The sequence below is a fragment of the Antedon mediterranea genome, chromosome 4, assembly GCF_964355755.1.
Source record: "Antedon mediterranea chromosome 4, ecAntMedi1.1, whole genome shotgun sequence".
NCBI lineage: Eukaryota > Metazoa > Echinodermata > Crinoidea > Comatulida > Antedonidae > Antedon > Antedon mediterranea.
Genome location: NC_092673.1, coordinates 28502022 through 28529595, shown reverse-complemented (window position 1 = coordinate 28529595; position 27574 = coordinate 28502022). Strand labels below are relative to the sequence as shown.

General features: G+C 31.8%; 1 protein-coding gene across 4 annotated transcripts in view; it reads right to left on the bottom strand.

Annotated features, from left to right (window-relative positions):
* LOC140047158 (uncharacterized) overlaps positions 1-27574 on the bottom strand; it is a 149405-nt gene that overhangs the window by 35769 nt on the left and 86062 nt on the right. The window contains exon 1 of one of the 4 annotated variants that reach the window (XM_072092005.1): positions 23174-24380. The exons of 1 other annotated variant lie outside the window; for it this stretch is intronic. In XM_072092005.1, the coding sequence (XP_071948106.1) occupies positions 23174-23615 (442 nt within the window). In that variant the 5' untranslated portion in view covers positions 23616-24380. Of the gene's footprint in view, positions 1-1345; positions 1943-23173; positions 24381-27574 lie in introns of those variants that run through there. 2 more of the 4 variants (XM_072092003.1, XM_072092006.1) reach the window with 2 other exon arrangements.

Sequence of the window (27574 nt, the reverse complement as noted above, 5' to 3'; positions counted from 1 at the left end):
ACCACTTTTTCACAGAGGCCTTTGACAACCAAGTGGCTGGAACAGAGATTGTTCCCATTTCTTACGAAAACCGAACCACTTTATTTCTTGTGGCTACAACACTGTAAATAATATAAGATGAAATTCTACTGTAATCATATATAAATGAGAAAAAGTTTTTGTACTTTATTTTTCATTGTAATCCCACCTCACCCATCTGAGTCAAGTGCTTAACGAGGATATCCTTGACAACAATGCGATTATTGTTATTTATTTATAGGAAGTCAAGTCACACCTTTACAATCAAGCCGCAAAATAATATTTGGAAGTTCAATCGACATTTATTAATTTTCAAGATCATTGCCGTATTTTAACTTCTTTATAAGGGCGTGTGGCGCAGTTTGTTGGACGTTGGACTACCGATCGTCAGACCTAGGTTCGAATCCAACTCTCGCCGCATTGCTTGTATCCGTAGGCAAGATACTTTACTTACGTTGCCTCTCTCCACCCAGGTGTATAAATGGGTACCCGGTTAGATCTAGACACAACTTTGCGCTGGTTACCGGCTGCATTATGGGAGTATGTTTCCATACGTGTTTGATCCCAAAAAATACTGGGGTAATAATGCTTGTAAAGCGCCTTTGAGCATGATTACTCATGAAAAGGGCGCTATATAAATGTGGTATTATTATTATTATTATTATTTATCTATGAAAAATAATAAAAATTAAAATAGATAAAATTTAATTATGTTTATACAACAGGCTTACTCATCTTCCCCGGTATCGGCAGCAGGGCATCAGTCGCAGAAGGTAATGTAGGTAGGTAGCTGGGAGGTTTTTTTTTAAACGACATGTTACAAGTACTGTACATGCCAACATCACAAATATAGAACAATTTAAAAAGGACATTACAACACCAAATATGATATAAGTATAAAATAAATGTATGAATTATTTTGCGGTCGGTATTTAGGTTAGTGTGACAGGTGTGAATATTTGACTTTCATTTTAAAGACCCTCAACCACAAATAATTTTAATTTTTATTATAATTTCTAGATCCTGTTTCATGCCTATGACATTGCAATGACAATCAGTTTTAAAATATTTAGAAATGGTCTAATGGTAATAGTGAAGATAAGGAATTCAATTTATTTTATATTCTTAAACTGCTATGTCTCCACTGTCAAACTACTGTAGTTTGACCAAAAAAAATGTGCCCAAATATGGTAGTGATATGCCTAAATATGGTAGTGATATGCCTAAATATGGTAGTGATATGCCTACTACAGTAAGTAAACCCATACTATACATGTCTACTGTCTGCCGTTCACTTTTTATCAAATAAACTGAATAAAATACTAACCCTTCGTCGGACTAGAAGGCCGAAGACACCAGAACAAACTACTTGACTTATGCCCATGCCTGCTGATTGGCCTACGCTTACTTGACCTACGACCTGGCCGCACTCTGGGCCTATATTCCTTATAAGTCATGATGACCGTTAATTACAAATTATGAATAAAAACATTTCAAATAATCGGAGAAAATAAAATCCTGAAATTATTGATAATCAAATCACTTGTTGATGACCGTTAATATTATTCCAATGATGAACGAATATTTTCCGATTGTGACAGTAAATGACTGGTTTCTAAATACGACACAACGTCAGTAATTGTGTCATGAACCACAAGAGACTAAAACATTATCCAAAAATAATCCAAGTTTTACAGATTATCCATGCTAAACAGTGAAGCCTCTGTTATCCACGTTGTTGAAGTAGAAATGTTCTTGACAAAATAACAAAAAACTTAGGCCTATTCAATCACTGATCTGCTACTGAGAAAAGCTAAAACTAAGGACCAATCAAATTTAACCTTGAATGACCTGTAAACAAGAATAGGTGAACCATGACCTGTTTACCAGCCAATAGGAAGCTGTTATGATTCTGAATGTAACAATAGCCACTTCAGGTAGACAGACAAGTCATACACAAGAAATGCTGGTTTACAATTTAAGTAAACAACATCAAGGCTTTGATATGTGTATGTATTGATTTTAATACTATTAGACATACTGTTATTATTCATCCATTCTTTTTTATTTTGGATAGTAGTACAGGCATATACAATAAAAAGAGAAAACAATTCACCAAGAAATTAACAATTGCATCTTCCACAAATTGATGTTTACAAAATTTGTGTTTTTTAAACATTTTCTACATAATTTGTATTTGAAGAAAATTCATCTGAGTCACAATGAGTGATGAAAACAATTAATTAACATGTCACTTATGTGAACAAGGCTACTGATGCTAGTAGCCGAAATGTAGAAAAATAGAGTATAGTTAAATGAAAATATAGTATATTATGAATGTGAAAAATATAATAATGAAAATATAATAATGAAAATATAGTAGTATTATGAATGTGTTTTTTATTGTCTTTTTGGTATATAAACATGGAGAAAATTCCATATAAAATAAGTGATGATACATAATATAAAAATAATATGTAGATCTCAAATTAGAATTATGATCTACATATATGATTTATAATCTTTTTCTCCGAGAAAAAACAATAACAATGACTATAGATATTAAATGCAACAGGATATGGGATCAATTGATCAAGATTTGCGTCAAAACAGACAATTTCCTTGTCACAAACTTTGTTTTTATGCAGTAGATTAATTTGAAAGTGTGAATTGGGGCTTAAAATAAAATCAAATTACACTACATAAAGCTCACTGAAATGAATCACATTGCAATTCACCATGGCAACAGGAAACAATTGGTATCATTGGATGAAGAGGCCAAGGCATTTTATGATGACACAAATAAACAGTCTGCTGCCACCTAAAGACATACAATATGCATTTTTATCAGTGATTTTACAAATTGAACAATTGACAACAAATATATTTATTGTCAATGAAAGAATCTGATCTGACAAAGATTATTTTATCACATCTGAATTGTATTGTTTCTCTTTCAAACAAAATGACACACAAAATAAGAGACATCACTTTATGCAATACAAGCCCGTCGCCAGGTGTGTTTAGGGTTCAAATGAACCCACCCTTTTTCTGAAGTTCTCCCTTTTCAAACATCGATATCAGCAGCTGAATTGATGTTAAATAGGCCCAACTAGCCTAGCGCATAACAATTTGATGACAAATGCATAATATGTATAAATCCTAGCATGGTTTGGAAAATTAGCTTTTTTGGCAACCATAGCTAAAATAAAATGAAAAAAACCAAGTGAGCCAAATAGAAATAAACATAGAGGGCCCACTTCATTCATTTACGGTTCACCTCTTATTCAACTTTTGTTCAACAAGTTTGAAAACAAAAGTATTTAGCACCTGCCGTTATAAAAACAAGGGAAATAATCAATTCAAAGCGCTCCTGATGTGATCAATAAAATTGGAAAGATAATGCTAAACAAAGAACAGAAATAAACAATACAATTCCTTGTTGAGTAACTCATCTAGGCGAATATAACATTGACAATTTAACTTACATACCTTTAAACAGAGATAAAGAAAACGTTTAAAAATGTAGAAAACAAGATGAAAAAATAATATTAAAAATAATAATTATTATATTATCAAAGAGGTGACGTTTTAAGGGGAAAAAAGAACAAAAAAGTATAATTTAATAGTATACTAAATTGATAAGTATTTTTCAATTCTTTTTAAAAATGGTTTATACGTTTACTGATACAGACACTGGCTAGTCTTGGTCCTTATGAGCAGGCCTTGTCTTTTAAGGCGAGCGAGTGCCATCACTAACCTAACACACTCCTAAACGGCCCTTGAGGAGTGTGATTTACAACACGCTTAATTTTTTTGGTACTTCTACACACCAAAATACAAACAGCACACCTACAGCACCCCTGAATGTATTGAGGAGTGCAATTTGTAGCACACCTATAATTTGCAAAAGACAAGGCCTGTATGAGTGTTAATAAATAAAATATAATACAAATTTAATAAATGTAAATATTTGCAGCAATGAAAAGTAGATCAACAAGTGTGTAGAAACACATATATCAATGAACAACTACGTAATTTAGTCATATTTAGAACAATTAATGCTCCACTTGAAAACAAATGGATACTGTAATTAATTCATTCATTAGTCTATAAAACAAGTGTCTAAATTGTTGGCATATTGAGAGCAAAATGATACTAATGACAATGAGCCTTCTAAAATGTCCCCATGAGGGATAAATAAAGATATTGGATTGAATTATATAGGGTGTAGCCACCAGTACAGTTGGTAAGGTTTCAACCTGATAACTTTTCACAGAGGCTTTTGACAACTTAGTGGCTTGAACAGAGATTGTTCCTCTTTCTTGCGAAAACCAGACCACTTTATTTCTTGTGGCTACATCACTGATAAGGATGTAGCTAAAGAAGTCCAAGAGGTGGGTCATGTGCTGTTGGACAGCCTTACAATATCACTGGCTGCAATCGCTTTGAATTAGACTGGGTGAGATACTTCAAAGGTGGGTGTCGCCACCCACCTCAATACATCCATGCACCTAACACACAATACACATAATTATCAAACAAGAGTATGAATTTTATCAATCAACAACAAAGGTGTTTGTGCTTCACGCATCGAGAGCAACGATGCGAAGCGTTTAGATTGTAAATAACACCGTTCTTTATTGGAACAAGCCACAACAATTTGTAACTAAATTTGTATAATCAATGTAATTAGATGGATACCATACATCTTGTCTGCCTGTTTGTCTGTCTGTATATTTCAGATATTTTGTTGGCCTAGATTTCTTCCTAATTATCTGGAATATTATGAGTAACTACTCAATGTAATATTATGAGTAACTACTCAATGTAATATTATGAGTAACTACTCAATGTAATATGAGTAACTACTCAAATTAATATTAATTCAACATACTGTAACACCCGGATGTATCACATAAAAAGATTCACATCATTTTTATTGTTACAACTTATAATTATGTAAATCGTTTTGGAGTCTGGGAAAGCAGCTTACATAAAATACATTGGATGCGACATCCTTCCAAATTAAGGAACATTTACACATACAAACACACATCAAAATTTCAAACTATAGTAATTTAATTAGCAGAAATTAATTTTAGAAAGTACACCTATTACATTTACATCTTTAAAACAAATAACTTGATCCTAATGTTGGCCCCATTTCCAGTATATATAACTTTAATTCTGCCTGAATTCACAAAATAAGCAAAATCTCATCTTCTAAGTAAGAAATCCTGAAGGCTTTAAGAAGTAGAACGGGCAGTGAGTACGAATATTACAATCTTGTTAACAGCGTGTTATTACTGCCTCTCATATTAATTGGCAAGTTAAGTCACTTCCTCGGGCAATAAAATACATTTTACAATTTATACTTTCTCAGTAATGTATTGATTTAAAAAATGACATTCGCCCTTTTTTATTTAAATTCCATTTTTATGTTGACCTTTCTTAGTAAAATTCAGGGAAATATTTTTCTATATTACTAAAAAAAAACACACAATCAACAAATTGTGCAACCATGACATTTACTCATTTACAGTGGTACAGTATTTAAATAGAACATTACTACCGCCAATACTCAGTTAAGCATGTAGAATAAGAAATATGATTTACTAAAGAACTTACTGTTTGACATTTTGTAGAACTACATTTTGTAAGAATGACTTCTGAAATTTTTATAGACAAGCACTTAGCGTACTGGAATTCAACCATCATTTTGCCAGACTCATTATATTTTAGTACATAATACCTATACTTAAAGACCTTTATGATGCATGGATCCAAAGTTGGTTATTGATTTTCATAGAGATATACGATAAAAGGCTAAACTTGGTTGGTATCAATGGATGAAGTGACCTGCATTTAATCATAAAATCAATCTTCATCTTTCATTTTAATTTATCATAATCAAACTCTTTCCTAATCATAAGAAATGAATCTGGGCAAATGATGGTATCATAAGAAATGAATCTGGGCAAATGATGGTCTGGATCACAATATCATCCCAGGAGTCTTTTTAATTTAATGATGGTTGCAGTGGCTAAGTACTCGTAATAGGTTTGTAGGGTTCTGGATTCTAGTCCTAAAAACAACTAGTACATTGAATCTGGGCAAATGATGGTCAGCACTAACATCACAATATCATACCAGGAGTCTTTTTAATTTAATGATGGTTGCAGTGGCTAAGCACTTGTAATGGATTGGTAGGGTTCTTGGTTCTAGTCCTAAAAACGTTTAGTACATTGAATCTGGGCAAATGATGGTCAGCGCTAACATCTCAGTATCATCCCAGGAGTCTTTGTAATCTAATGATGGTTGCAGTGGCTAAGCACTTGTAATGGATTGGTAGGGTTCTTGGTTCTAGTCCTAAAAACGTTTAGTACATTGAATCTGGGCAAATGATGGTCAGCACTAACATCTCAGTATCATCCCAGGAGTCTTTGTAATCTAATGATGGTTGCAGTGGCTAAGCACTTGTAATGGATTGGTAGGGTTCTTGGTTCTAGTCCTAAAAACGTTTAGTACATTGAATCTGGGCAAATGATGGTCAGCACTAACATCTCAGTATCATCCCAGGAGTCTTTTTAATCTAATGATGGTTGCAGTGGCTAAGCACTCAATAGATTTGTAGGGTTCTTGGTTCTAATTTCTGGTTATCTCTAGTGCATCTTTCAATGCAAGACTCTTGAAAAAATGAATTAAAATTTCTAATTAATTATTGAGAACTACTTCGCTACTATTCATTAAATTATTTAAATCTGTAGAAATTACGTTACATGAATTGCTATCATACTGAAGTGATAGGAACAGTTTATGCTTGTAAATTGCATAATGTAAAAGTAAGAGTTATGTATTTCCGATCATTACAAATAATAATATAAAGGCATATCAACGATTCATATTGGAAAACAGATGTACAATAATTTTATTAAGTAATAAATGGTAATGTTAGTGCTGGTTTGTTGCTAGAGTAACAAACAGAACAATGATGAGTATCACATCATTAGACTACCTTGATTTTGAGGTTAATTGGTTTATTTGAAATCACATTATCAATTTCTTTAGTAAGGTCACAAATAACAAATGATCTAGATATAGGTACACAAACGTTTACGCCACAGGAAATCTAATACGAAGCCTAAATATTATCCAGCATAGCAATACCAATATGGTGCATAACAAGCTTAAAATAATACAAATTAATTATTAAACAGGGAAGTGCTTAGTAGGTTTTCTGGTGCGATTCTATTTGCATAATGCATGTGTATGTGTAGTTGAGACATGATCCAGGTGTTAAGTCATTTGCATAATGTTATGTTGTGTAGTTGAGACATGATCCAGGTGTTAAGTCATTTGCATAATGTTATGTTGTGTAGTTGAGACATGATCCAGGTGTTAAGTCATTTGCATAATGTTATGTTGTGTAGTTGAGACATGATTCACAGGTGCTATGTCATTTGCATAATGTTATGTTGTGTAGTTGAGACATGATTCACAGGTGTTGTCATTTGCATAATGTTATGTAGTTGAGACATGATTCACAGGTGCTATGTCATTTGCATAATGTATATGTCATGTAGTTGAGACATGATTCACAGGTGTTATGTCATTTGCATAATGTATATGTTGCGTAGTTGAAACATAATTCACAGGTGTTATGTCATTTGCATAATGTATATGTTGTGTAGTCGAGACATAATTCACAGGTGTTATGTCATTTGCATAATGTATATGTTATGTAGTTGAGACATTATTCACAGGTGTTATGTCATTTGCATAATGTATATGTAGTTCATGCATATATAGTGTAGTTGAGACATTATTCACAGGTGTTATGTCATTTGCATAATGCATGAATGTAGTTGAGACATACAGGTGTGATATTATAAATTGACTGTCTATCCTAAAGTTTTATTTTGGAGAATAGATTACTAAAGAATTAGAAATACAGATAAACTAAAATTGATATTTTATTAAAAAATCATTTTTACAGTATACTTTTTAGATTTCAAAGAACATTGAATGTGACATTAGATCATAGAGTGTAAGAATAAATGATCCCATGAACTTTATTTAGGCGTTCAGCCATAACCTAGGTAACCACTCACCTTTCACCTTTAAAGAAATAATCATACCTTGGGGAACACAGTGAGCAATCAGGAAAATAACCAAAAAAGCTTTGTTTCACAAAATACACCACAGTTCTACTACTAGTAAATACTACAGAAATATAGTTTAACATGGGTGGATCCAAGGTCCAGTCGGCCCAGACCACCCTAAATTTCACAAATTTAATGCAAAAGATAGGACATCAAATTAAGCTCAGCCTTTTATTTCACCATTTCTAGGCCCTGGTCCCCTTCCCCCAATTTCAAAATCCTGGATCTGCCACTGTTTAATCACCTATTTTGATACACATGGATGAACACGGTTCTGTATCTGCTACATATCCCTTCCTTTATCTGTTATGCCCCTTCTCCCCACCCTGTATCTCTTCACCCCAATATGTTTTTTCAACTTATTTTATATTTTTCAACCTCACTCTTCTACTAATACTATACTTGCATACAATACTTCAAAACTTCACCAACTTTTAGTTTATCTTTTTTCTTTAAAACATCCTTAAAACAAAGAAAGAAAATATATTCTGATACCAATAATATATTGCAATTTCATATGTTATCTATGCAAATACCACAATACATAAAACATCTGTCATCAGTATTGTTTCGCAGGTCATCTAAGATTATCTCAAATCACCTATTCATTGTAAACACAGCTTCCCATCTTTCCTAAAGTTTTCATAAAGTTTTTATGGAAATAGTTTCAAGGTGTATCACATTGGTAATCTTTTTTTAACCCAATACTTGAGTCACTTCCTCGAGGCACTGAGATCAAACCGAGAGACGATAATCTCCAACTGAGAGAGACAGCGTTCTAAACGAGGACACATTCACTTTTTTTGTTTCGGAGACCAACTAAAGATCTAAACTAACATCATTATCAATGTTTAAGTTGACCGTCGTTCTCATACAAATTGTCTCCCACTGCTTCTTCAATCTGTCCACTTTCTCTTACAAGTGGTCACTCATTTAAGGCTGCTCATACACCCTCTCATCACTTCTTTCTATCTTACTTATCCTTCCTATAATCAGCTTTTCCTTCAATCAGCTTTTCTTCTTCTCTCCGTCTTCCCATGTCCCATTTTCTTAAACTTTTTCGCAGGTTCATTTTCAACGGTTTATCTTTACGGTACCCTATCATGCTCCTCTTATCTCAATCAAAATAATGATTTTAATCATTATCATTTTCAAATCAATTTTACATGTCAATTACGGCGCTGTATGACTTATAGTCTCAACAGGAAATCTAATATTACCAGGTTGGGTTTAAGTGAAAATCTTAAGTAGTTAAAATACCGTACTTAATCATTAAATACTCCATGGTGGTCTAATTGGTTACTTAGAAAATAATTGATATATACATTATAATAGATGTTGAGATTAGGATGAGTATTGGACGAAAAATGTATTTTGATGCCAACTAATGGACTGAAACAATGCCATTGTTGTTACTGTATAATATGTTGTACAGGCGTATATACAGTATACTATAGTTTTCATCCTAGATTACATTTACCTTTCGGGTCAACCCTAATTTAGAAAAATATTTTCCATAAACTTTCTGTTAAAATAAGACACGTTAATGTAATAATAATGCATTCATAACTTATAAAAATAATAATTATTGATGGAAAAAAAAACACAGAAAGTAAAACAAAGTTCCAAAACAGTTTTGTAGCGATCTGAAAATCTCTTCACATATGTTATGATGATGCTTATGATATTGCATATTTATCTACTTCATTATCTAATAATAATGACATTAATAAAATCCATGTATCTATTCTTTATACTACAAACGACTTTCATTACTTTTACAGTTTTGTAAACTCCCATTTCAAATTAGAATTGGTTTTCACACAAATGATAGTTCGCAAGTTCAACACCTAAAAACCATGACTCCTATTTTCTACACAGTATTAACAGCTTGTGTATATATTGAAATTACATATCTGTTTGTTTCCTTATTAAGATGTTCATTAACCAAATACACGTTCTTGTTGGCGCGGCACCTTAGTCAACGCACCCCATGTGGGAATTCCTCGTCGACGGAACAACAAAACAAATTGAATTTTGTTAATAATGAATATAACAAATGAATAACAAATGAAAGAGTTTGCATTAGAGTGGTAAATGGAATATTAGATATTATATTGCCTTAATCAACAATATGTTTCTTTTCTAGTATACTTCAAAAAATGAATAAAACATATGATAACAGGATATCGAAGATGAGTTCATTAATTTCCACATGCAATTAACGCCGCGTTTAAAAAAATATATTGTGAATTTACCAGAATATTTTAACAAAAACTGAATGAAGTACGGTTCGATGATTTAAAGCAGTGTCTTTATAATCAAAAGGTCAAGGGTTCCAGTCTGATGCTAGTCTAATTATATAATGTATGGTTTACTCTTGATCAATGCTTATTCCTTTGGGCAACAACATGCACCTGAATTTAAAATATCCATAATCAAGATAAAAACCTCTAAAAACAGGTGAGATTGAGACAGTATGAAGCTGAAAAATACAACAAAAAAAACTTAAGAAATGCACATAAAAGCTACGGTATCATAACATTAATTAATACAGTGAGAGATTCTGGATTTTGAAATTAGAAAGGGAGAGGAGGTGGGAGGGGTTGGTTTGAGGGACTAAATGTGAAATTAAACACAAAACTTAAGACAACATCCTATCGTTTGCATTGTAGTTTCCAAAATGTTAGGGTTGGATCTGCCTAGATGCAATTTCAATATCAACAAAATGCTTTAGACAGTAAATTATGCTAATGGTTGACCATCCTACTGAAGGGCATGTACAATTAGTATAATTAACAGAAGTACTTTGAACAAGATACTTGTCTCAAATTTCAATCAATACTCTACCTGTATGTTCTTATTTTAATAAACATTTCTAGAATCTTGATTTGACTAAAAAGATGAATTCTCAAGGCTATTGAATCGATGACGTTTGTAAGTAAATAAATATGATCTAAAATAGGAAAACTACTTTGCCATCAGACTATCACAACATACATTTTATTATTGAATTTAATTATAACAGAAATAATCTATAAAGAATGAGTAATTATGGAAAAGCAAAATATGATTAAAAATGCTATGACAATACTGATAATAAGTAGTAATAATTAATTATAATTTATTACTGATTTTAGATGAATTACACTTTTAGAATTTAGCTAATATGGTTATGCCAAATAATGGATGGCTACATATACAGAATATTCATGTAACCAATGAAATACATGAATTCGGTAACATGAAGTGAAGGATAAATGCATGAATGAAATTGCATTGTTAAATATGGTAATATTAATAATAGATATTAATAATTATATAAATAAGATGAAAGTCATTATGGTAGAGCTCTATGGCTGCTTATAATCCAATAGCAACCCCTACTTTATACTAACCCATTTTAGTACCTCAATTTAGTACTAGTTCATCATGTGCCTAAATATGGGCATAGAATAATAATGTCAAAATCTATGCATATAACAGTAACCCAGTACAGTAGAAGTGTATCAAAAGTGTACTAATTAATAATAATAATAATAATAATAATAATAGTTCATTCTTATATAGCGCATATAAGCAAGCTTTCAATGCGCTGAACATTATTACCCCAGTCATTGCTGGATCAAACACCTATGGAAACATACTCCCATATATGCAGCTAGTAATCAGCGCAAAGTTGTGTCTTGATCTAACCGGGTTCCCAATTATACACCTGGGTGGAGAGAGGCAAACGTTCCCTGAATAGGGGGGGGGGGGGGGGGGCAAAAAGAAGGGGGTTCTACTACTGTATTAGTAAATGCATGGTTTTGTTTCTAAGATCAGATAGCCAAACAATATGCATGTTGGAAGTAATATCATACTACCTCAGTGGGTTCCCAACCTTTTAATTAATTTCATCATCATCAGTCGGCTCGCAGGCGACTACAAGCTTTCTCCAGTTGGTTCTCTGCCTTCCTGGTTTTCTTTTCCCATGTTGAATAAATTTACCATGACATTAAGGAGAATTTTAAATGAAAATGTGTTTAGATTTTTTGTTTTTGTTTTATTTACAGACTACAATATGTTTCATAAGTCTCAAATTATTTCTAGGTAACCTTGAGCTTTTAATTGTTTCATGTTTTCATTGCTTTTAGCTTGCGTTGCCTAGCATTGTCAAGGTCACACACTTACCAAACTTGTTAATGATCCTCGAATGTCTCTCCCTTTGGGGGATACGTGCGAAGACACGTGAAAATGACGACATATTTATTAAATTATCTCTGTCACTCGATGCTAAGTGTACAACAATGAGCAATCTTTTTGCAATTTTTCAATCGCTGATGAGCAGACGAGTCATTTTTGACGCGCAGTCGAGTCATCTCTGACTGACGCGCAATCGAGCTAAATATAAAAATACACTTTACAAATATAAACCTCAATGATAAAGTGACAGCTTTCAAACACTCTATAGAAAGACATTTAAAACATCGTCCATTTGTTCTTCAAGAACTAATTCAGTGAAATTTTTCACACCATCAAGCATGATGTATTTTTATACTCAAAGAAAGATTATCTTGATCACTAAAACAAGTTCATCAAAGTATTTTTATACTTCATTTGACATTTCTTAAAGTGAAGAATAACGGAACATAGAACATAGAAACATAATAAAATATTTGAACATCAATATGCTCTGATATCCAAATTTAACAACATGTAAAGTGTATAACCCTAGTAAATCTATAAGAAACATCCCCGAAAGACAAAACTAGATACTGTGGACATATCACTTGCAAAAATCTGGAATAACTTACAGTATTGCAAGATCTATTATAATGTCAACATTTTCAACATTATTTTATAAATAAATGTTCTACCACTAGAAATATGGTCGAGGTGAACTTGAACCTGTGGCGATTTTATGGCTACGGTGTGTAGCATCACTTACTTACTGCCAAACGGCCAATGGAGTGTTTTGAGTATATTGCTAAGAACAGAAATCCATTTAACAAAATATAAACCAATTCGGTTATAGAAAAATGGAATGATAATGGAAACAATAAATATAATGTATAAAACAGAAGGAAAAGGAGGAAGGTTAAAGGAGGAAACAAAAAATGGTGACAGACGTAAAATACTGTATAAAGTTTTTAAAAGTTTATTACAAAAAAAGCAAGATAATGTCGTTGATCCTATAAAACTAATATATTACTTGCGCATCTGTCGTGACATTTAAGAATTATCAGGTAAATAAATTCAGTTGATTACAATTAATGAAATTGTCATGTAATACACCATTTAAATGTCACGTCATCTGGATACGTGCAACGCATAAAAGACAGTATTAATTAACATTCAAGCAACATTCAATACAAGAAAAAAAAAAGTGATTAAAAAAAGGAAATAACATTTGATATCACTTGGTAAGAAAAAAAAATAAATAAAAACTAAATTAATAAATATTTAAGATTTCAATGACATAAACAATTTATATAAATTAATTGATTGCGATAGTTTTTGATGATGATTTTTAAACTGTCATCTGTAACTTATAGAACAAGGTACTGTAGCTCTATTTTTTTTTATTTGCTACAGTTCGAGCGCACTGGTGAAAATATTTCTTCTGTAAAACTGTATAAATAAAGTCAAATAAACAATGCTGTGTAATATTTTTATAATGCTCACGATAACATAAATATAATTTTACAACAATTCATATATTAATAATGTGATTAAATCCATTGGTAAAACGGATGTGCATTATACATTGTTTATTCATAGCCTAGTTATGGGCAAGGCAGTCTAATGCCAGCTTTATCCATATCAATGAGCATTTAAATTAATTACCTCAACGTCTCTATACTGATTTTCATAATTATACCTAATAGCAGTTTTATTATGATTTATAAATCAAAGAATTTTGCATTTTGATTGACAGATATTCTCACAGGACTGAATAGAATTGCACCTAGTGTAAAATCCTAATGGCCTTCAGATTAAACAGTCTATTTGTAATTTCTGAATACTGTTATCAATTTTGATAATGACAACATAATCTATTCAGGTGAGTCACTCTTCATTTTCCACACATAATTTCTGAATTTTTCCTGTCTGTATTTATGCTACACTGTAGATATTTATACTAGAGCTAATAACGAAAATGAATGTTGGTTGAAACGTAAACAAGTTTGTTGGGCGAGTAACGATACATTAAAATAAGCATCTTTTTCCAAAACACTCATACAAAGGGTCACACATCTTGACGACCCACAAAAGTGTCCCCTTAATGGAGGTTGGCCCTACTGGTAACACATATATCACGTGAAGATGCCATGATCACTGTTGGCAAACCAAGCTGACATCACAACCTTGAGAAAGTGCGATGATAACGCATGAAACGTTTCAACGTAACCTTTTTCCTTCACCATAAACAAAATTATTATCAAATAATATTTGTTGGAAGGAGATGAATTTTTTCAATCTTAACACATATTATTGTCCCTAATAAATTTCATGGAAAAGTGTACCTCTAATATTAATAGGGACGCCCCTGAATAGTATATCAATATTATTATTTACGACACAATAGTTTTGGTAATTTATTCGTTATTGTTATCGTTATAGAGTTTAATTGGTTGTACATCATTATCAGGAGGTACAGTAGTATACAAGATTACATTAACATTTTATCTGCTACTTTAATGCACAGTTATAATAACATGCGATAAACATTATCCCTGCAAATGAAAACAGTTGATTAGTATGCAGGTACAGCAGTCCAAATCACGGAGAAGGAATATAGCTCATACAGGTATCGCAAGATCCACTGATTAATCTAACATTAGAGGAGTAACTAAAAAATGACAACTGTGAGGAGATCATAACTGATTCTAAGTTACATCCTTTGTTAGAAATTTTTTGCCAAGAATTTAATACATACTTATTCTTGTTAATGTTCTAATAAATGCTAAAACGTAGATGCTGCTGCACGGTTGTCAATTTTTGGCATTATTAACTCATCCCATAGTATAAATATTATGTAATTGTTCTGAAAACGTGTGTTAGCTAAAAAGCGTTGGTGGCTATTGGCATTGAACAAAGGAAAGAGTCATAAAGCAAAAAGAACTTTAATAATTCCAAAAACAATACTTTATCAGAATATCTACTCAACGTTGATTATCATATTAAACTTGATGTATAATTTCCTTCTTCCCATAGTGGTTCAACAATACAAGAAATCATGAGTGTAAGTGTTGATGTATTCCAAATGGTCCAACAAGGAGATACAGCATGGTGGAGCTGTGTCTTGGTAGCTATACACGTTTGCCTTCTAAGGTTCAATCCTGACCTAGTGCCATAGTTGTAACTCACGACTTCTCATGCTAGAACAATGTCCTGCACATTAATTAAGCTTGGTTCCCACTAGGACGCCACACAAGGATGTAGATGCAACCTGTGACAAGTGATTTGACAAATGACAATCGATAGATTATTCGAAGTGTCACTTGTGATTGGTCAATCGTTTGCGCTGCAGGCTTACGTCATTGCGTTGCATCCTAGTGCGAGAACCAAGCTTTAGTGGAAAGTAAAATTACTGCACTCCCTAAGCCTCAAATAAGAAATTTTACAAAGGAATACATGTATTGAATTGTATGGTATTAACAACAATAAGTATGTATTAAATTCTTGGCAACAAATTTCTATTTCTGTATGGTATTGAACTCAATCTCAACATTATTAGTTAAATATTATTATCTAGCAATTGTTGCTAAAATCCTAAATGATCAGTGCCGGCAAGATGTTAATCCAGGGATAACTAAAACACCTGATAGAACAAGTTCTTAAGAATGTGCTTAACAGAGAAAGACATTTTAGGCCTAATAGGTAAATCCTCCAACATGATAATAGAGCTTGTAAACTAATGATTGTAAATCACTGTGCACAGATATAGTAGACACTTTGAATAGCTATAATAACTTATTTCTTTTTTTATTCTTTATACTGGGAAGCCTGTTCAGTAATAAACTACTGTTCTCCTACAGTGCCCAGTTGATGTGTAATTTTAATCACACAAACTACAGATAAACAGTGTGTGTGTACTTGTACACCGGGATAACTCTCTATACTCGTCTCGAAAGATGGACAGTACTAGGTTTTTTAAAGTGCACATGAGCTAGATGTGTACACTAGACCTACGGTTATATTCCTTATTCGAGAAGACCAAAACCATGGAGCGAATGAGCCTCGGACCCTGGGCGATGTTATGGCTACATAATTACGGTTCCACTGTCTTAACCGCTCATACAAAGATTAAAAAGAACCCCAAAAGCCAGGTCTACTAGTCATATTAAACTAAACATAATAGTTCTGTTATTTTTTGTTGTTGATCACAACCTTTACCACAACTGGATGTTCATTAGCAGGTCAAGGGGATGAATAAGCCTGCTAACAATGACATAGCACTTGTTCACACTTTGTAATATCGCAAGGGCTCATTTGTACCACATAATACCATATTTTGAGAATATGCAGTGCAAGATATAATGAACGCTATCTATAGTTGACCCGCTTCTGCGGAATTCAGTAAAGTACTATTTTAAAATTCTAAATTCTCATTTTGATCTAGGCACTTCAGTTTATGTTTGATGAGTGGTGTGACGCTCTGTCTACACTATCAAACTTTATGTGACAAAAATAGTGTGATGTGGTCATACAGTATATGGACACAATGACATCATAGATCAGTAACATATTTGGGTACATCACACTTTTTTTGATAGCGTAGAAAGAGCTTTAAACCTAATATCGATTCACTCAAAATTCATTACTCTTCTCCTCGCACATTGAACTTTTTACTTTCAATAAATTAGTTACAGTTGTAGATAACATATCTTATCACCCTTTGCAAAGTACTTTTCTCGATAAATTAACAGACATACATTCCTCACTCACAGATATCATACAGCCGTAGGTGATAGCTTTAGTTGATATCACAACGTTTACTTGGATTTTGTTACTCAAAGTTTCTAGGATCATCACATACACTAACTGTTGATTTCAATAATTCTGTATTATCGTTTATGAATTTTTCCATTTGTTATTATGAACTTATGTATTTAATCAAAGAAAATTAAAAAATCTAAACTGCTAAATGATAATCATTGAAGATGATAATGATGAACTGATTAATATCATTTATCAATATAGCCATTTACGATGTTACATTAATTATAAATATATGTTTAAAGGAAATGTTAATTCATTTTAATAACGATGGCAAAACCTTGATGATGATGATGATAAAGATAATGATTATATTAAAAAATATTGCAGATTATACGTCATTGATTATATTATGATAATCTGGATGATGAGATTGACATTAAGGACATTGTAATAATAATAATCAATCAACGACAATGATAATGAAGTCAAAGGCAAACACAATAAAAATGAAAATACTCAGTAACATTATCATGTACCATCGTTTAAAATCATGAATGTCTAATAATATTCAAATTTGCATAATATATGCAAATTTATTCAGAATGAAAAGAAAGATTTATGAAAATATTGATCTGTCACTTTGACATGAATTGAAAGCCATCTTTGCCCATTATTGCCAATCTACTGGTATTCATTACAGCAGATTATTCTAACACTAACTAGCTTACGACTGCGACGATGTCGGCTATACATTTCATCGCCTCACTTGGCCATCGGGGCTTTCATTATCAGCCTGATTACAAAAAAAAATGTTTTTATAATCTACACTATAATCACACTGGGGGAGTTTTCACATTATGAACCTAATAATAGGTATGGGGGAGTATTTTGTAACACAATAAAGTCTGATAAAAGAATTTTTAATGTGCGAATTTATGAAAAACAACAAGTCATAAGAATGTTTATGAAACACACCTACGTGCATCCTTGCCATTTGATGTACAATATATTGTTAAATGTCTATAGCAACAATTGTTTGCATTTAATGCGGTAGGCATTAGGCACAGGAAACACTGTAGAATTTTTATTTTTTATTTATTTATTCGACTTCTCACTAACTCAGTTAGTGAAGGATCTGGACCAACAGGTGGTAAACACCTCTAAAACGGCCCAGTCCCAATTTGCACAGTGGCTGTGTGTGACAATGGCTGTGTTTGTGTGGACTGTGTTCTTTAAAGTGCGCATGAGCTATGTGTACACTGGACCTACACGGTTCCACTGTCTTAACCGCTCGGCCACTCACTCACTCACTCACTCACTCACTCACTCACTCACTGCGTCGTCTTCAACTGCTATGTCCTCAAATATTGAATGGCCTACTAATAATTCGGTTAAAGTTTACTCTACAATTAGATACATGTTATGTTATAAAAAGTATGACTTGTATAATAAATGTCTATTTTAACGATTTCTTTGCAATGCGCTAGACCAAATAACGTACAAAAGGAAACATAACTGAAGAGTGTACCATCTAATACTGCTCTCTCTCTCGAATGGCCTACTAATAATTTGGTTTACTCTATAACACTATACATGTTATAAAAAGTAAAGAAATCAAGTGATTGTATGTTGAATGGGGGAAAGCTTGTCCTATTCAACCCGACTGCCTCGTCAATTGTCTATCCACATTCAACTCATAAATATTCATTATTTGTAAAATAATAGAGATATTAAATTGGTTTTTCTCATAGGAACCTGGGGTTCAAAAGTTGGTATGCCTATGGTGGATAAAATAAAGGATACCTTTGTTCCTACAGGATGTCAATGATGTAGCTATAATGATAATGAGGAAGAAGGATACAATAAAACAGAGCTATTAAGGTACAAAAACACAATATCAACACACTTTCAAAGCAATGAGTAGGATAATGATCTATATCTATACTTGTTGAAAGTTTTATGAATAAATTAAGAAATAACATTTGGAAATCATCAAATGGATAAAATCCTTGTATACATTATTTGGTGACAGATGAAGAATCAGTCCATGTGTACACTATCAAACTTATGTGACAAAAAAAATGTGATGTGCCCATATATGGATATGATGTCATATCACTACCATATTTAAGCCTATCACTGCCATATTTTTGTTGTCAACAGAGCTTTACATTGGATGTTGAGCTAAGAAATGTCATTCGTCTTACGTGGTATTAAAATTTGGGTACGAGCATCTCAACATAGTTAAGTCTTGCAGTTATCTAATTTTAAACCTCCATGGTTAAGTTCACAATCTTATATGCAACAGTTGTAGGAAGAGTTCAAGACATAAAACTACACAATGTAGCTAAGTGGGTGTCAAACATTTACAGGCGAGTGGGGAAAACAACAGCACTTTCAATTAATACCAAAAGGTGTCTTGAGTAGATGCTATGTTGAAGTTAAGTTGGATGGATGAAAGACCAAAAAACAAGCTCCAGATAGAAAAAATTGAAAATGGGTTCTTTCACTCACCTTAACCAAAATTAAATTCATGCTACAGAAACTATTTTGAAAATAATCAATTGATAGAATTAAATTAAGTTTAAAAACCAGAAAAGGTAGTTTATCATTCCCCATCCTTGACAGAAAGCATCACTAACAAAATGAATTATATTTCTGTAATTGAAATTTATTAACTTTCAACATGGCTGTCATGTAACAATGTCTTTGTAAAACAAGTCTACGTTTATGATAACATGAATCATGGTTAGCACATGACTGAGTGTTCATTAATAGTTCCTTGACGGCGTGACTCATTTTGTCAGTTTCTATCCAAAATTAAATTTTTAAAATAGTGTTGCTCAAAAAATTATAAAATTGTCTTGTAACAAACTATAACAAGTGTAAGTACGGTTTGTGTTCATAAATCATTTGGTAAAAACAGTAATTTAATTTATTTAATATTGGCTATATTTAAAAAATATATATAAATTATTTATCTATTGGAAAGTGATATTATATTGAAATTTACAATGCAAAGATAGGACATTAGGTTTAACTTCATTTAACAATATTATAGGACCTGGGCACCACTTAGTTCAAAATCTTAAGCTCTGTGAAAAAAAAAAAGTGATGTGCCTAAACATGAACATGATGATGTCATATCACTACCATATTTGGGTATATTACTACCATATTTAGGCACATCACACTACTTTAGTTTGTTGCGTAGACAGAGCTTTAGATTCGACACTGGGATTAACTTTCATTACAGATCAAGAAATACAAAAATACAAAAAAAAATATATTGAAACCAAAACATAGCCTCTTGCCACATGTAGATATGATACACACACACACACACACACACATGGCGGAAATGGTAGTAAAGAAAGTAAACAGTAGCTAGAAGTAGGCAGGTAATGCAGTAATCTCTATTCTGAACAAACGTTCAAAGTCTATCCAAAGACCAACCACCATTATGTTAACAATCTCCAGACTAAATAAATAAAACATTGCTTGAAAACTTAACAGTTCAGATCATAACAGCACTACAATGACTAATAAATAATTAACCAAAACAAATTATTACAGTTTAAGGGAAATAAAAATATAATATTATTATACTTCAACACACACTTCAGATTGTAAAGCAAACTATACTATATATACATAGTAGCAACAATTTTCCAGAAAATAATTTTAAAGAGATTCCGGTTGAAAAAAAAAACCAGATGCTAAATCTTATTCTATGCTTAAATTATAAAAATATGAACTTTTATTAAACATGAATTGTTTTCAATCATTTTAATAGATAAACGCTATTGTTTAAATAGTAAATGCCGTTGCATCCTTGACACTGATGGGCTTATAATCCTAATTCTGTCATATGGATGAAATATTATTTTTTAAACATCTTTTGTTTATAAACACAACACTTTGCGTAATTATTATTTTAAAATTACCAGAAATATCGGCTAAAAGAGGAAATAGCAGTGGAAAAAGGAAATCCTAATTTGAATTTAAGTATCCGGTTCACTTTATTTTAAATTTTAATAATATTAATCAGCAAATAGTATACTGAATGAAGTATTTGAACATTTACAGCATTGCAATACCTCATATTTTGGAAAAAAGAGAAACCTACAATATATTAAACATACTAAACACAGGTTAGAAATGCATTTAAGGGGTAGGGGATGGGGTGAATGTTTTGTTGCAATATGGACACTAGTCTTCTACGACTGATAACATTAACATTTCATTCTTTTTATTAAATTTCTGAAACACGTTTTGATACCTTTTAAATTATAATTATTGTTTTATATTAAGGATATGATACAGTTACATCATTAACATTTATAGAATAGATATTTCATCTAGTATAATCATTCAACAAACATACAATATTAATTAATTATTTTGATACTTTAACACCACTGTTTCTATAAAATATTATCATTCAAACGGCATACTGTAGAATCGTTTTATTATTCGATATTTCTAACATTTTGACATTTGCTCATGATTTACTTTCCTATCATCATGACGGAATTCATATAAACCGTCGTATTATTTGATATACTACGCGATCCTAATAGCTCAAGCATTTGTTTAATATCTCTCCGTCAATCTGTCTGCTACAAAACATAGATAACTTTATCGCATCCAGGCATCCATATCGAGGGAAAAAGGAACTAAGTTCCATATGAATATATAGTGTTGTTTAATTTAAACAGCTTTAACAGAAAAAACAGATAGTTTGAAAGGAAAATCTACAAATTAGTAGATGAATAAACATTCTGTTTAATTATAAATAAACTTCTGTTTAATATTTGTAATCCAAATTATCAACCTTTGACCTACACATTCATCAAGCATCATTGCAAAGCAGATAGAACTTTGTACTTTTTGACGATAAACGCTACATTAAATGATCAATATGAAACAGTAAAGACAACAACATAATTGGCACAACTGACGCTCGAACTGAGCATCCTCGGTTTAATATGCACACACCCTTACCACTAGACCACCATACTTAGTATGGATATAAAAGCTTTTTTCATCCTGTATTGTTTTATCATTACTATATTATGTGGAATAGGAAATCATCTTCTTATAATAGAGAACGATAGGATAGGTGACGGGGAATTGAGATTTGGTCACATTCTATTCCAATCAGAAATAGATTAAAGATGTATTGTCCCTTTGACTAATTCCCAAAAAATAAAAAATAAAAGATTTCGAAAAAAGGTGGGTCATTTTGAAGTATCATAATAGTTATTAACTATCACCAAAAATTTTTCAAAAAAAAAAAAAATTAACTGAAATACATACGTTTTTTTGTTACAAAAATAACTTTGACTTCCAGTCAAAGTTTTCAATCAAAACATATCCCATAATGAAACGCGCTTGTTTGGCTACTCTGTATGCATAATCATAAAACTTCCTCATGATCTGTGTGAAAATACCTTCTTAACCGTGACGAGTTGTAAACAATCCTAATTTAGCATATGCATACTCATGGTTTGAAATCTTTGTTTACTTTCGCTCGTGACGATTTTCCAGATGAAATGTAATCAAACTAATTTACCTGTTAATTACGTAAACTTGTTGTTTTTGGCTCGAATTTTCGACTTAAAGTGAAAAACTTTAATATTACTTTGATATGGCCACTTTAAATTTAGAATATTTTGACCTTCATTTTTTTGTGTTTCAAGGGACAATACATTGATCAATTTCACCAGCTTAATTAGGAAGATGGGCAGTACATTATCATCATTATCCTCATTATAAACCGGATACAAGTGAAGTGTCAATTAATATGCCTTTTTTAAACCATTAAGATACTAATAAAATTCTCTTTCAGATTCAACAATTTATTTGTACCTTACCTATAAACATTTTAACATGATTTACTGTCAAATAAAAATAGAATTGAGGTACATGATGCTATGCAAGTTATTCACAAGATTGTTTGAACATTCAAAACATTTTCATTCACGTTGTATGCTATGTTTATTGTACTAGCACATACAAACTCTAAACATAACATACAGTAATAATAAATATCCTACCTGGTACACTTCGTGATTGTCTAAGTTGATGGCGCGCTTTAGGGGGTTCGGACGATGCTCGTCTACGGACCCGCAAAAACACTTTATCATCCTGGTCATCATTTGAAGTATCCTTTCGTTTACGTGACCGCCTGAAGCTTGATCGTAATCTTTGGGTTACACTTTTTCTTCGCCCTCTATTCTCAAATTCCTCGCAACCAACTCTTTTCGAGTCGATATGCGATAGAGTTGATGCTTTGCGTTTTTTTTCAACATGTTCTTCGTCATCGGATGAGCCTATAAAATACGTAGGTTGACGGTTTTCTTCTTTCGGTCTTGTGATACGCCACGACCTATTCCGAGTTAAACGAGTTCCTTCATTCTCATCTCCGCTACCTTGGTTCCCTTGCTCTCGCGGTTGTGAATGGCTACGACGCGACCGTCTTAGACTTGATTTAAACATTTTACAATTCTTGTTTTACAATACAAAATTGTGCAAATATTACGTAAAGATTCCATATATATAATCCTAATAGCGTTCAGTTCTGGATAACTTTGTAACGTCCTTATCAAAAGTCTAGGCCGCCTACCTGTATCATTTGAATAATGTTTGTGCTTATCAGTAACAAATTCCAATATAGTTCACCTAGGTCTTGTGGTAGGCCTGCACACTTGCCACTTGCAATGTTGATACTTTTTGAATAGTGTTGTTGTTTTTCTGAATGAGTGAGAAATGGATCCAAGAGCTTACCTGTGCTAAACCGCCCCTGGGCTAAGCCTGTAGGTTAATAGATATCGATGACACCTAGCATTCATATAGTCCATAGCTCAAAGTCAATCCAACTAATCACACAACACAGTAGACATAAAAGCATAGACAAGCATCAGTCAGTTAACATGATGAGGTTTTGTGTTTTGAAGTACTCTTGTTCTTCAGAGCAGAAAAAATGAATGAATATATTGACAGGCTATCGCTAGAGAATAGGTGGGTTATTACACTGCCTTTGATCTGAAAGACCTCTTCCTACGACTCAACCATTATCACAATAGGGGTGATTCACACAGCACTAATTGATTCCACATAGCTGGCATAGTTTTGGTTTCTGTCTCAACAGTATCTGTATTTATTCTTTTTATTAAATTTCCGAAACATGTTTTGATATTTTAAAATTATAATTATTGTTTTATATTGAGGATATGCACATGATTGTCATATTCCTTCAAAACATGTGATACAATGCATCATGTTATTTTTTAATGAAAGCAATAGATCAAATTCATGCAATAAAGTATAATGAACGTAAATAAGAGAGCAGAGAAAATAAATAGGCTGAACTTTTAGTTTTGTGTATAGTAGTACAATCGCTTTTGTTTTGTTTGTTGTTTTTTTTACATTTAAAAACAAAATTGAAATAAAAAATATTTTTCAGAGGGACAATATATCATTAAAACTGTTACGTCAATAAGCGAGCAGCGTTTTTTGTAAGAAATACTTCTTGTTTTATTACTATAATGTAGTTTATTATTATTATTATTATTATATTTATATAGTGCTATTCCAAATTAATGTAAAATGATCAAAGCGCATATGTTGCTATATGCATATGTTGCTATATTTTGTGGAAATTGAAATAAAATATTGTTTATTCTACAGTAAGTTTTTGTGGGGTTTTTTTTTTTTTTTTTTTTAAAGCAAATCAAGTAATAGTTTACATTTCATAAATGAATTTTTAATTTATCTGTATTTCTGTTTGAATACCGGGAGTTTCATATACATATTTCTAATTTTGTTGAATTGATAATCGACCATGTTATCCTTATTTCCAATTGGTCGATATTAAAAACATTTTTCAAAAATAAAGTTGATTTACAAGCTCTTTTGAACAATTATTATTTTTAAACCAAATTTGAGAACATGCGTTTAAACCTGAAAAGTGGTAAACAAAACATAGTATGAAATTTAAGTAAACTAGTTGACTGCTTACTTAAGTGTATGGATTTGGAAACAAGCAGGTGTGTATAGACTGTAATAAGACGAAGCTAAGTAAAGTAAATAACGCACAAGATGACTCACGCCAATAAATACAACCACCCCTCCCTTCAATCAAAGTAATAATAGGATAAAACCTTAATATCACAACGGTATCAGATATCTCACAGAGCATATTGGATTTATCTTGAATTGTATGTCTCTGAATTCCATTTAAATTGAAAATACATTTTGCAAAACAATTTTGTAAAAACCATTTCATTATCCGTCATGTTGCATTCATTGAATGTCATACTAAAATATTGAAATATTGCAACGATATCAAATATCAAGATATATGTCCAACATTTTAAGGAATTCTATTTCCCTGAAATTTTAATGCTGAAAATAATTCCATTTTTAGAATAATTTGAATGTAACATAAAGTTTAAAAGAATAAGAAATGATATTTAATATGATTATGATTTATCACAGTAGTATCAAATATCATCACCAGATTTTTATTTCTAAATTATGCTTCATTTTCAAAATAAATCAAAATTTGATATCTAAAATGTTTGATATCTTGCAAACATGAAATATGTTGAAATTTAAGTTTTTTTATGTTCTCTGCTTATACTATGCGCTTTTTTTTCTAAATATTGATTTAAAATATTTTATATAATGAATAATAAACCAACGTTATTACATTTCTTAATACATTTGACACATATCCTATTCACACTTTAAATGTACATTTGCTACTATATGCATAATGTTATGAACTCAGATGAGATAAAAAGGCATTTAAACACAATATGGCCGTTATTAGTTACATTTAAAAACCATCTTTGTGTACATGATGTTTACAAAAAGTGATTAATCCCTCTACGTATAGCGCTTTCAAAATACTAATAGCAAAACAGACCAGGGTGCACGCTATCCAACACGCTGTGCTAGGCTACTTAGGTGTAGGGATATTAGTAGCACCCTGCAAACCTACCCTATTCTCAGTGCCGTATCTCCACATTTGTACAGTATTTGTACAGTATCATATGTAAATTTATAATACAGCATCTCATATGAAGTTAGGGTATAAAAGGTATAATGTGCCCAAATATGGTAGTAATATGCTCAAATATGGTAGTGATATGACATTATCATGTCCGTATATGGGTACATCACATTTTGTTGTCATGGGCATAACAGAATCTGAACACATTTAAATAACCATATCACGAATTGGCTGGAAAATCAAAGTAATGGACATATGCTAATGAATTTTTTTTATCTGCCGTTAATTCACAATTTATGCATCCAGGTAGAAATTAATTAATTTTTGTAATAATAATACATTATAAGTAGGTCAACAAGTTATTAGTATCTAATTATATATGCCACCACACCCTAAATTTATATCCATTCACCAAGTGATTATCTACAAAACACAATCTGTTATTTGCAACAAGCTCGATTTAAAATGTCTTTATTCCATACTGACTGCATTACTTCATTAATCCATTTGTTATCCACCCACAAAATATAAAACAATAATTTATTCCCCTATGTGGATAATGGTACAGTCCATTGATCAATGATCTGTCTATGGGAACTACTAGTATGGCATAAGTCAAGTGGAAATGTGTAATTACCCTTTATAATTAACACATACACATACTAATTTTTGAAATACTGTATGAATTGTATGTTTGAGGAACAAAATAATTTTCATTAATAAAATGAATTGGTATAATGATGAACAAATTTCAAAATTATGTTATGAAAAAGTTAATATATGATGATACTCACAAATGCAACATGCATGTATAGAAAAAAGCAATTTCTGCATTACTCTACATTGACTAAATAATACAAATTTAGAAATATGACACAGGTCTTAACTTTCCCAACATTGGTCTTTCTTAGGCTGACATCTGATTTTCCAGAAATTCAGATATTCTTAAATGCCATTTATAGGGAGAAAAATTTGGACTTTTAGAGTTAAAGCAAAGCCTGGTTTTCTATATATTTTGTTTATGAAATGTTTTGGTGTTGAAAATAACTAAAAAGTTAAAAAGTAAAATCAAAAGTTGAAAAATAGAAAAAAACTCTTCAAACATAGATGGCAGTAGACAGAAATGTTTAACTATCATTGCTTGAAAAAGTTCAGTGAATATTGAGGGCAGCAGACTGAATCTAAATGTTACCTTGTTCAGGATAGTTTGAAAGCAGTCATGATTTGACGGTTTTCAGAAATGACAAACCGTACACTTGGGGTTTGAGTAGTTAAGATCCGACACTCAGTCCTAGTATCCTTGACGCCTGCAGTTGACCCCGATGTCTTGTTTGATGAGGGCGACGAAGGGTGATGAATGTTAATTCTCTATTTAGTAAACTAGTAATTTAAATGTTGTCTTTAAATGTTAACTACATTTTAATTACACATTTGCCGT